The sequence below is a fragment of the Neoarius graeffei genome, chromosome 5 (genome assembly GCF_027579695.1).
Source record: "Neoarius graeffei isolate fNeoGra1 chromosome 5, fNeoGra1.pri, whole genome shotgun sequence".
Taxonomy (NCBI): Eukaryota; Metazoa; Chordata; class Actinopteri; order Siluriformes; family Ariidae; genus Neoarius; species Neoarius graeffei.
Window position 1 is genome coordinate 113,037,526 of NC_083573.1, and position 12,929 is coordinate 113,050,454.

At 45.4% G+C, this 12,929-nt stretch overlaps 1 protein-coding gene across 6 annotated transcripts in view; it reads left to right on the plus strand.

The window, feature by feature from the left end:
- Positions 1 to 12,929, plus strand: part of LOC132887253 (NLR family CARD domain-containing protein 3-like) — a 96,309-nt gene that overhangs the window by 48,850 nt on the left and 34,530 nt on the right. For all 6 annotated transcript variants that reach the window (XM_060922783.1, XM_060922789.1, XM_060922784.1 and 3 more), the window contains exon 4: positions 12,767 to 12,821. In XM_060922783.1, the coding sequence (XP_060778766.1) occupies positions 12,767 to 12,821 (55 nt within the window). The remainder of the gene's footprint in view (positions 1 to 12,766; positions 12,822 to 12,929) is intronic.

Below are 12,929 nucleotides of genomic sequence, written 5' to 3' on the forward strand. Positions count from 1 at the left end.
GAATAAGAAAAAATAAATAGAAAGAAAGAAAGGAGTTTGAAAGTGAAAAAGAAGAAATAATATGTATTTGGTCCAAGGTGTGGGTTTTTTTCATACATCGCTGGCTCTTTTGCCAGTAGCGCATCACTTGCGCAGGTCTGGGGTTACCCTGCAATTTTCGGGTTGTTCTATTATTATTAGGCTACTGCATAAAAGCGGTCACATTGTGTGCTCAATACCTGTATACAGCGCTGAAATAAACGTTTTGCAATGAATAAGAAGTGTTTTGAGTTAACAGCATATTTTTAACACTAGAAGGCCCAAAGTGCAGACTTTAGTCTGCAATGAAATCCCCCCCAAATTTGTGAATAAGTCTAACGTACCATTACCTGCCTCCCATTGTTGTGTAAAGAAGCCTAATTATTGTGTTACCTGAGAAATAGCCTCTTTGTTTCTAACCATAACCAGACTTCACAATGTCACAACCAAGGCAACCAAGAAGGATCAGTTCTAACCCTAACACCAAATCCTGGATCTAACCCCAACCTGAGCTCACCCCTAACCCAACCCCTAGCCTTAGCCCCTAGCCCAAAACCTGGCCTCAAATAATAATGGAATAATAACCCAAATATAACATGGGGGTACTGACCAGGCACTTGTGGAGCATTGAGGATGGGGCTTGGGAAGGACAGTGCACAACACGGCCTTGGCCTAGGCCAGGATGTGGATCTTTCCAGAAACCCTAACCCAAGTATGTGATTGAGCAGGACAGTTCAGACACAGAGGCCACATCAGATGAGGAGGAAGACACAACGCACATCAACCCCCCCTTGTAATAAAAAAAAAGTTGCAGATGTGGGCATAGCACCTGGATCCACAGAGAAGGCAAAAGATGATACTGTGTGGTTCCACCACAAAGTTGGAGACTTTTCTGCTCATGAAACTCCACAGACAGCATTCAATGGATCTGGAGGGCCAACAGAGTTTGCAACACACAAAATCACGAGTCGCCTTCAAAGCTTCCTGTATTTGTTGGATATCAGCATGTTGTTGGCCATCAGAGACTGCACAGTCCAGGAGGGCCGTAGAACAAATCCCAGCTGGCAGATGAGTGTCTTCGAGCTGATGGCGTTCCTCGCAATCCTTTTTCGAAGGGCTGCCAAGGGCTACATTGGTGCCATGCAACTCATGTGGGCCAATAGATTCGGCAACCCAGATATCAAAGCCATAATGCCCCGTAACCGCTTTCTTGAAATAAAGCGGTACCTTCGCTTTGACAACAAGGACACCCACAAGGAACGCATACAAACGGACAAATTTGCAGCAATTTCAGACATCTGGCAGGAGTTTATTCAGAATTGTGTGTCGTCCTACAGTCCAGGGCAACATGTTACCATGCATGAGCAGTTATTTCCTTCAAAGGTTCGTTGTCCCTTTCTGCAGTACATCGCATCCAACCCTGACAAGTTTGGAATCAAGTTTTGGATTGCAGCAGATCTGGACACAAAATACATGTGTAATGCCATCCCTTACTTGGGAAAAGATCCCACTTGTCCAACGGGAGAGAGGCTATCAGAGAATGTTGTTTTGAAATTGATGGAACCATTTACCATATGGACCAGGGAAGGACTGTAACTATGGATAATTTCTTCACCTCTCTGTCTTTGGCTAACAGGCTTCTTCAACGAAAAACAACTCTGCTTGGCACCATCAACAAAAATCGTCAGGAGCTACCAACAACTGCAAAGGAAACCTCGGGGCGCCAGTTGTACTCCACACAGGTGTTCACATCTGGAAGTGCCTTGCTGATGGTGTTTGCAACAAAAAAAAGAAATCTGTTTGTCTTCTGAGCACCATGCATCAGAAAGTGGAAATTGTGGACACCCAAAAACAAAAAACAAACACTGTTGTTGATTACAACCATTTCAAATGCAGCGTTGATATCATGGACCAGAAATTACGCAACTACTCGGTGCGTGCAGGAACACGGAGATGGCCCATGGCTGTGTTTTACAACTTGCTTGACATGGCTGTCACAAATGCACATCTTGTACAGGTACATGACTGTGTCCACCTCGTGCATTAAAGTCACCTAGGAGGATGAGCTTGTCCTTCCTTGGTGTTGACTGAATAACTCTGTCAAGATCTTTGTAGAACTACTCCTTTGCCTCATCAGAGTTGGTCATTGTTGGGGCATAAGCACTGATGATGGGAGCACATTAGCTGTTGGATAGCTGCAGACGGAGCTTCATGAGTCTGTCACCCAAGCCTGTTGGTAGTTCCTCCAGATGGTTTGTGAGAAGCGTCTTGATAGCAATTCCAAGTCCGACCTCATGTTTTTCACCATTAGGCCTATCACTCCAGTATAGTGTGTAGCCAGAACCGGCTTCAACCAAATGAGATTCTCCAGTGAAGCGAGTGTAGGTGCAATGGGCTTACCAAATCAGTCTCATAAATTAATAATCAATTCAAGTATCTAATAGTTTATAGCTAAACTATTAAAATCAATCAAATCAATCTCATGTAAAAAGAGATCAGTCTCATAAATTCAGTAATCGGTCTCATAAATTCATTAAAAAAATGGGTGAAGGCAATTAGTTATTTTCTTGGTAGAGGTTGGCACTTCAGTGAATCTTGTAACAATAAACAGGGCACAGTTTATTCCAAAGATACATTTATTGAAATAGCTGACAGGAATTATCAAACTAATACTGATCAGATATAGCAACAATAGCAGCCAAGGAATAATTCAATATAAATGATACAATATATGCAAAATATATACAAATAAGAATCAGTAGTGTTACGATCTGGCTCAGAATCGCAACAAAACCAAGGAGGACACGGGACACAAGATTACCAAATACTGAAAGAATTTACTTAAGAAAAAGGAAAATCATATACAACGTATAAGTACAAAACCTATTAATCAGTAAATCAATAATATTAAACATTTCAGACATGCAGTATTAGTATGATAAAACTAAATGCATGAAAAGAAAACAAATACAAAACAAAACCATAATGAAAAACAAAGCAAAACAGCAGACGTACGCCCAGGAACACGAGCAGCTGAACAGAGAAGCAGCATGAGCAGTGTCAACAACAACAGCTGACATCTTCTCCAAGACTGGCCTTTCAAAGGGAGCAAATCAGGCACGGCCTTAACAAGCGCCAAAGCCATGCCCATGAGCGCTCACAAAAAGAGCAGCAGCAGCAGTGTTCAGAGTTGTCATAGTAGTGTGTAGGGTAATTAAGGCCATGTCCACATGGCAACGGATTCAGGTGACTCCGATACAATTGCTTATCGTTTAGGCCTGGCGTCCACACGGCACCGGCGTTTTGGGTGCCCAAAACGCAATCTTTTTGAGAACGGGTTCCAGAGTGGAAAGATCTGGCAACGTTGCCATTGTGAAGTCGTCTGGATGAGTAGAACGGATTTGTTTACGATGACGTCACAACCACATGACTGTGAGTGCTTCACGCCGGGTAGAAGTGTAACGAATATCACCAGGAAAAAGCCTTACAGAGCACTAGTGAGAGTGAAACATGAGCTTGGATATTATTATTATTATTATTATTATTATTATTATTATGTTCAGTGTTAGTTCACAGTAGTAATGCAAGAAGCAGAATAGTGACAGTAATAGTGAAGCAAAAACATGCAATTGTACAAACACTGCAGCTCTACAGCAAAATATTCATTTATGAAATGGTCTAATTCTTAACATCAGTAGTGCCAATAATCTTCTCATTGCGATGCAATTTGTCAACAAATCCTATAACTTGGTTCATGAAACGCGCTGACAAAATATTTTCACTGTGAATATTTATTGTGTAATGGTGCAATCCCGCCAGCAAAAATAGGGAAAAAAGGAGCGATCTCACCTCTTCAGATGTTGATTTAAGTCCGACAATACATTCCTCAAAAAGGGCGTAGAGGAGCAAATTAATCCAATTTATTCCGGACCATTAAAGATGCCGCCTTCCGTGTAGAATCATACGTCATCCTCGCCGCCATATTGGATAGGTCAAAGCGGAGAATAAAGATTCATGTGCTGCCTTTAACTGTACCAACAGGTTTACCGTCCAAACGAGATCACATGGGATTACCTTTCACAGGTGAGAAACAAATTAATCCATCAACGTGTAGTATTCAATTTATTCCGGACCATTAAAGACGCCGCCTTCCGTGTAGAATTGTACGTCATCCTCGCCGCCATATTGGAAAGGTCAAAGCGGAGAATAAAGATTAGCTGCGTTTAACTGTACCAACAGGTTTGCCATCCAAACGAGATCACATGGGATTACTTTTCACAGGTGAGACTGGAAAAATACTTTTCATTGTATTTGGTCATTATAATGTAATTTTACAAACAGATTTTCCTGACTTTGTGGCTAATATGAAGTCTCGCGCATTATGCGCATGTGTCCTTACTTCTTCTATTGTTCTGGTGTCTCCGAAGGGACCGTCTTACAGTGCCCCTAGAGGTGTGGCATGTGTATTGCATCATTTTCAGCAAGCGTTGCGTTGCCATATGGACCTGATATTTTACTGACTGTTGCCCATTTGGATGCGATATATTTTTAAATAACATCTCATTGCCGTTGTCGTGTGGATGTAGCCTAAGGCTCTAATGGTGATCAGAAGTAATAAGCTATAGCCAGTGTTATAGTGTAGGGCGAGTGGATGTTAAAACATGGTAAGGAAGCCACATGTTCATGTGTGTGTATGTGTGTGTGTGGAATGCGAATGGAATGCTGCCACGTCCCGAAAGGGGGATGGTCAGCACAGCGCAGGAAAAATGAACAAAGGCTCTGTGGTTTAAGCTAGCCTCGGTTAAAAAAAGAGAAAAAGGGAGAGAGAGCATGCACAATCTAGCTAAATACAGATAGTAAACAAAGTAAATCAACAACACACGGTCTAAAACTGACCTTCCTGTGAATCAAAATGCGTACATTTAAATCAGAAATGAATTCAAATAAACAACACTCTTCACATTAACTAGCTACAAGTAAAACTAAAAATTTTTGCCCAGATGCTAGCCTCACTTGGGGTTCACTCTTGTTAGCGATTGGAAGTGTGCCTTCTCTGAAGATAGCGTAGGACGCAGATCCAGGAAGAAGACGGTTTTGTTCCTTACAGCTCGTCAGCTGAAGATCCTCGGTGTCCCGTTGGTCGTCCAATGATCTGGAAGGAATCTTGTTTATAGTTTGTCGGCGTTGAGGAAGGGAAAAGAGATCCGGTCGCCTTTTCTCTTTGAAACACTGTGTGGGCTGCAGTAACTAACCGGTTCAGTTATTATTACAAGTCCGCGAAGGTCAAATACATTGAACTTTGGCTAAAGTCCGGTATCAATAACTTGTTCTTTGTTCTCTGTCCTTCTGTAGTACCAGTGCATCGGTCTCTCTTTCACGCGTGGAATCTACCGCCAGAGAGGGAGAATTTCGGTTCCGCTGCTGGTTTAAAGCAGTCATGATGTCACTGTACTTCGTATCCGGTATCACCTCTGTATCCAATACCGTTACAGGGAGTCAGAGGAAGGGGCGGAGATAGAACATGGCATCGAGTACAGAGATTGGTGTGTTCAAAAATGGTTACTATGGTTACAGGCATGGCAATCTGTCCCTACAATGTTTTTTTGTAGTATCAGGTGTGCTTAGTAATATACCAAAAGTGTGCCTCAGTCTGACCACTGGAAAGGTAGAATCAGAAAAAGCTTTATTGCCAAGTAATTGTTGCAACTACAAGGAATTTGGCTTGGAGTTAAGGTGCCCAATAAATAAATAAATGCTAAATCATGTCAGTCTATTCTAAGATATTAAGAAATAAGAACTAAATAAACAAGATGAAAATAAGATAAACATTTTAAGATGGCGTCTAAGATGGCCACCAAATCCTTAAAATGCTCATTCCTCCTTCATTATTCATCCTGGACAAGTAAGTATGGTGCCTAACCCCATGTTTTGGGGATCTAGGAATCCATTTAATATATTTAAATTATAGTGAAGCGATTACAAATCCAGTAATATTTCGTCTCGTCTCATCTTCTTCCACTTTATCCGGGACTGGGTCACGGAGGCAGCAGTCTAAGCATGGAAGCCCAAACTTCCCTTTCCCCAGACACCTCGGCCAGCTCCTCGGGAAGAACACCGAGGCGTTTCCAGGCCAGCCGAGAGCCATAGTCCCTCCAGCGTGTCCTGGGTCTTCCCCGGGGCCTCCTCCCGGGGGGACTTGCCTGGAACACCTCCCCAGGGAGGCATCCAGGAGGCATCCGAAAAAGATGCCTGAGCCACCTCAGCTGATTCCTCTCGATGTGGAGGAGCAGTGGCTCTACTCCGAGCTCCTCCCGAGTGACTGTGCTTCTCACCCTATCTCTAAGGGAGCGCCCAGCCACCCTGCGAAGGAAACTCATTTCGGCCGCTTGTATCCGCGATCTTGTTCTTTCGGTCATTACCCAAAGCTCATGACCATAGGTGAGAGTCGGAACGTAGATCGACCGGTAAATTGAGAGCTTCGCCTTTTGGCTCAGCTCCTTCTTCACCACAACGGACCGGTAAAGCGACCGCATCACTGTGGAGGCTGCACCAATCCGCCTGTCGATCTCATGCTCCATCCTTCCCTCACTCGTGAACAAGATCCCAAGATACTTAAACTCCTCCACTTGAGGCAGGACTTCTCCACCAACCTGAAGAGGGCAAGCCACCCTTTTCCGGTCGAGAACCATGGTCTCGGACTTGGAGGTGCTGATTCTCATCCCAGCTGCTTCACACTCGACTGCAAACCACCCCAGTGCATGCTGGAGGTCCTGGTTTGAAGAAGCCAACAGGACAACATCATCCGCAAAAAGCAGAGATGAAATCCTGTGGTTCCCAAACAGGATTCCTTCCGGCCCCTGGCTGCGCCTAGAAATTCTGTCCATAAAAATTTTGAACAGAACCGGTGAGAAAGGGCAGCCCTGCCAGAGTCCAACAGGCACTGGGAACAGGTCTGACTTACTGCCAGCAATGTGAACCAGACTCTTGCTCCATTCGTACAGGGACCGGACAGCCCTTAGCAAAGGGCCCTGAACCCCATACTCCCAAAGCACCCCCCACAGAATACCATGAGGGACATGGTCGAATGCCTTCTCCAGATCCACAAAGCACATGTGGACTGGTTGGGCTAACTCCTATGAACCCTCGAGCACCCTATGAAGGGTATAGAGCTGGTCCATTGTTCCGTGACCAGGACAAAAACCGCATTGTTCCTCCTGGATCCAAGGTTTGACTATTGGTTGAATTCTCCTCTCCAGTACCCTGGAGTAAACCTTCCCTGGGAGGCTGAGAAGTGTGATTCCCCTATAATTGGAGCACACTCTCCGGTCCCCTTTCTTAAAAAGAGGGACTACCACCCCAGTCTGCCACTCCAGAGGCACTGTCCCCGACCGCCATGCGATGTTGCAGAGGCGTGTCAACCAAGACAGCCCCACAACATCCAGAGACTTGAGATACTCAGGGCAGATCTCATCCACCCCTGGTGCCTTGCCACCGAGGAGCTTGCTAACCACCTCAGTGACTTCGGCTTGGGTAATGGATGAGTCCACCTCTGAGTCATCAGCCTCAGTCTCCTCAATGAAGACATGACAGTGGGATTGAGGAGATCCTCAAAGTATTCCTTCCACCGCCTGACAATGTCCCCAGTCGAGGTCAACAGCTCTCCACCTGCACTGTAAACAGTGCTGGCAGAGTACTGCTTCCCCCTCCTGAGGCGCCGGACGGTTTGCCAGAATTTCTTCGAGGCCGACCGATAGTCCTTCTCCATGGCCTCCCCGAACGCCTCCCAGTTCCGAGCTTTTGCCTCCGCAAGTGCCCGAGCTGCAGCATGCCTGGCCTGCTGATACCCGTCAGCTACCTCAGGAGTCCTGGAGGTCAACATGGCCCGATAGGACTCCTCCTTCAGCTTGACGGCATCCCTTATTTCTGGTGTCCACCACCGGGTTCGGGGATTGCCGCCATGACAGGCAGCGGAGACCTTGCGGCCACAGCTCCGAACAGCCTTGTCCACAGTGGAGGTAGAGAACATGGTCCACTCAGACTCAATGTCCCCCATCTCCCTCGGAAGCTGGGAAAAGCTCTCCCGGAGGTGGGAGTTAAAGACCTCCCCAACAGAGTGCTCGGCCAGACGTTCCCAGCAGACCCTCACCATATGTTTGGGCCTGCCAGGTCTGTCCAGCTTCCTCCTCCACCAGTGGATCCAACTCACCACCAGGTGGTGATCAGTTGACAGCTCAGCCCCTCTCTTCACCTGAGTGTCCAAGACATAGGGCCAGAGAGCCAATGAAACGACAACAAAGTCTATCACCGACCTCCGACCTAAGGTGTCTTGGTGCCATGTGCACTTATGTACACCCCTATGCTCGAACATGGTGTTTGTTATGGACAAACCATGACTAGCACAGAAGTCCAATAACAAAACACCACTCGGGTTCAGATCGGGGAGGCCGTTCCTCCCAACCACGCCCCTCCAGGTGTGACTGTCGTCGCCCATGTGAGCATTGAAGTCCCCCAGTAGCACAATGGAGTCCCCAGTCTGAGCACCCCTCAGTACCTCTCCCTGGGACTCCAAGAAGGCCAGATACTCTACACTGCTATTTGGCCCGTAGGCACAAACAACAGCAAGAGCCCTCTCCCCAATCCGAAGGCGCAGAGAGGCGACCCTCTCGTTCACTGGGGTAAACTCCAACACATGGCGGCTGAGCTGGGGAGCTATAAGCAAGCCCACACCAGCCCGCCGCCGCTCACCATGGGCGACTCCAGAGAAGTGGAGAGTCCAGCCCCTCTCAAGGAGCTGGGTTCCAGAGCCCAAGTTGTGCGTGGAGGTAAGCCCAACTATTTCTACCCGGTACCTCTCAACCTCCCGCACAAGTTCAGGTTCTTTCCCCCCCCAGCGAAGTGACATTCCATGTCCCAACAGCTAGCCGCTGTGTCCGGGGATCAGGTCGTCGAGGCCCCTGCCTTCGACTGCCACCCAATCCACACTGCACCAGCCCCCTAATGCTACCTCTGTGGGTGGTGAACCCACAGGAGAAATCCAGTAATATTTATTGCTGAAAAAATACCTTTGATCTGCACCAGATTTACAAATAGTCATTGTCACACTCTTCCTCCCATAAAGGTTGATTATGTGGATTCTCACAAGTTTTGAATTGACATGATCCACAAGCAGGCGTGGATGGTTGTCCGTATCCTCTGCAACTACACTGTGGTGTTTGGCAAGCAGTTGTGCAATTACAGTGGACCATCTGCAGGAGGTTTTCTGGGGCAGCAGTTTTCTTGGTCATAACTGGCACAAACCGATTGTCCTCCAGTTTCCATCCCCAATCCATCGCATTCATGTCACTCTCCTTTCCAATCCACACCATGATCTGGTAATACATTCTAAGGCAATGAGATTTAGTCGAGGACTCAGTTGGAGAGAGACATTCTGGGGTAACAAAGGACTTGGCGAAACCATTTTCTTGCTAAAAAGGTTGTAGTGCAAAGAGGCAAGTGAATCGGTCCTCTTGCCTCCAAACATAACTGCCATCGCCTTGCTCCCAAGGTCCTCTATGACATTGTTTACTTGATTTGAGAGCAGGACTGCATTTGCACAGGTCTGGATGGTTGATTCACCATTCGCAAGTTTCTGGAATGCTGACTTTTTGCCAACACCATAAATGCGCGAAGTTGTATGACAGCCTGTGAAAGCGTGAATAAACAGCAACTGAGAACATGTCACTACACAGGACTTGTTTAATCTTGCTGATGTCGTACACCTTAGGAACTGTGGACTTGTCCAAACAAAAATAGAGGCCCCTATTGTTCATCTCAGCATAGTAGAGAAGAAGAATGAGTAAGTCTGTACCCTCCTCTATTCAGGTTGTGGGCTTATGTTGTGACGCCTTGATTGCAGCCTTGACAATGTCCACATCTGCATCCCCGATGCACTGATAACAGTGCAGCCCTTCTTCTGCAGTTCTTCAGTCACAAGGTCGGTAAGTCCTTGTTTTTTACAAGTTCTGGAAAGGAAATAATTTTTTCTTCCTAAAAACTCAGTTTCTGCAATGAAGCTGATGATCGGGTGGGTGTTTTGCCCACATTGCTGATGCACATTGTCTTTGATGGAAGGACCTTCACTATAACCATCAAAAACTATGGTTGCTTTACCATAATGGTGTATGGTAAAGTCGGCATACGACCGTGCAATGGCACCATAATGGTCACCCCGTTTTTGATGGTAAGCAATGAACCAGGGAGCCACTGTGAAGGACATAATGTTCAGTTGCTGGGATAGAATCCATGACAGTTTTGTTTGATTCCTTGCTTGAAAACTCAGCATGTGCTAGTTGGGGCTTGTTGGCTTTACGAAAGATTTCTTTGGCTTAAAACAGGGCTATAGGGAATGGGCTGAGCTCCTAGCTTATTACATCTTCCAGTGAAAGGTTTCTGGTTTTTGACACAAACAGCAATCATTAGAACAGCAGAGCAGGATCAGTGATTTGGCCTTGTGCAGCTTTTGATGGTGGACTTGTCTGCAAGGGTTTTTGCCCAGTCTTTCTGTTTGAATGAGATCCCAAAACAGGTTTTCCAACCACTTTTTCAATGATCTCGCTCCCAACGGTCTCAAACTCATGCACATTCACATTCTCTTTGGCGACTACACCAGGAACGATGTTTCTCAGAGATGGGTCTGGAGAGAATGGCGTGCAAGTGGAAAGTTTTTCTTCAGTCTTTATCAGGTCAGAGTTATCTCATTTCATCCTTGCTTCTGTTGATTCTCAGTGTTGTTCGCTGGTCATGTAGGTGAGATTATTGAAGTCCTGCATGGTGTTGTTGTTCTCAGATGTGATGGGTGTGGACATGGTTCACAACGTGCACATTTCTTTGGTCATTCCATTTCCATGAGTCAAGCCTCCAGTACTTTTCAAGGACTGCATCAATGTCTGCTTGATGACAAGGTCAGAGCTAAGGCCTGCCCAGAACTGGTTGCTGTGGTGGATTATATGAAAACCGCTGGAAAATTTGACATCAGTATGTCTGGTCTCAAGCTGGCACATTTCTTGGACGTAGAAATGTGCAGATTTCAGATAGTTGTAGTGCCCAGTGGCAGTAAATATTAGCAGGCAGTCTGACCCTGCACGCAAGTGCAGCATCCAAGATCCTGTGCGATCCACTTTGATCATCGCTCGGGTAGTCTGCAGCATTTTCTGATTGTTTATCCACAGCTTACTGGTTTTTGACCTTGTGCTAAGTTCTGCCTTCTTTGTGTCAATCATTTCTTTGATTTGAATCAACATATCTGATGCTACAGCACTCTCCAGAGTCGTTTCTTTCACCAGCAAGGATGAGTATGTTTCTCCTGCCTGGTCCACCAATGACTTGAACTGTGGGTTTTCCTCCAGCAGATCCGACATGACCAGGTGATTGAGATATCTGTCCACCAGCAGATTGTCCACAGAAAGCCCTTTGCACTGATTTTCCAGTCATCATATGCTGGATGACATTTTCACCATAGACGACTGATATAATGTTCCTGAGTCCTGTGCCTTCCATCAATGTGCCTATTGCATCAAGTAGGTTCATGAATGTGTGAAAACATCCAAGCATCAAGACAATGCAAAACATGTGCTTAGACACCCAAATCCTGGGCATTTTCGTAGTTTGGCTGCCATATTCATCCACCATCTTGGGTTTCACAATTATGTAATTACTTCGTTATAATTTACATATGCTAATTGGATTCCTAGATCCCCATAACATGGGGTTTGACACCAAAATTTCTTGTTTAGGATGAATAATGAAGGAGGAATGGACATTTTAAGGATTTGGTTGCCATCTTGAAAATGTATACCTTTCCAGTGGTCAGACTGTGGTAGAATTTTGATATGTGATTAAGCACACCTGATACTACAAAAAACCATTGAGAAACCTTTTGTAGCAATTTTTTTGGGGGCAAGGTGTTGTTTTTTTTTAATTTTCCATAAATGCAGCCGCCTACTTACACACTGAACAAGCTGAAGGTGTGCCATGATGAATGGATTCACGTACCTTAATCGAAGATCTGTTGATATTAAAGTAGATCTGAAGTGGATGGCCTCTGCTTGCGTTCTTTGCATGGGAGTAAAAAAAAAAAAAACTTCCAGTCTTGGCATTCTTCTGAAAAAATAAAAAATGTGGAAAAAGGAAAGTAAAAGTATGATCAAAAATTATTTGTAGAGAAGATAAAAAAAAATAATGATTTAATGCCAACACTCGTGGAAAAAAAAGACTTATCACAACAAACAACTTGGAAAACAGGAAGTATGTCATACACAACATGCACCAAGACTCTGATTTACAAACTTTCAGACTCCATGTTGGGGTCTATGTTGATCCACAGGTCATATTAATTGGAGCATTGTTTTACGCTGGATGCCCTTCCTGCTGCAACCCTCCCATTTCTGGGCTTGGGAAACAACCATTCACACCTAGGGACAATTTAGAGTAGCCAGTTAACTTAACTACACGTCTTTAGACAGTGGGGGAAATCGGAGCACCCAGAGGAAACCCACACAGACATGGGGAGAACATCCAAACTCCATCCAGAAAGGCCCCTGTCTGCCACTGGGCTTGAACCCAGAACCTTCTTACTGTGAGGCAACAGTGCTAACCACTACACCACTGTGCCGCCCAAGTGTTAGATATATGTCTCTGTATTTATTAGTGTGTGTTGTACAGCTGTGGTACATATAGTCCATATTTCAGGATGTGTTTTCTTTGTTCACAGACCACAAAAGAAGAAATCAAACATCAGCAGAAATCAGCTGGAGTCCATATTCAAGGTGTGTGTGTGTGTGTGTGTGTGTGCGCGCGTGTGTGCAGTTTTATCCACATACAGCAGCATTATGGGTAATCAGACACAATTTCAGTTGCAACTGTGGGAATAGTAG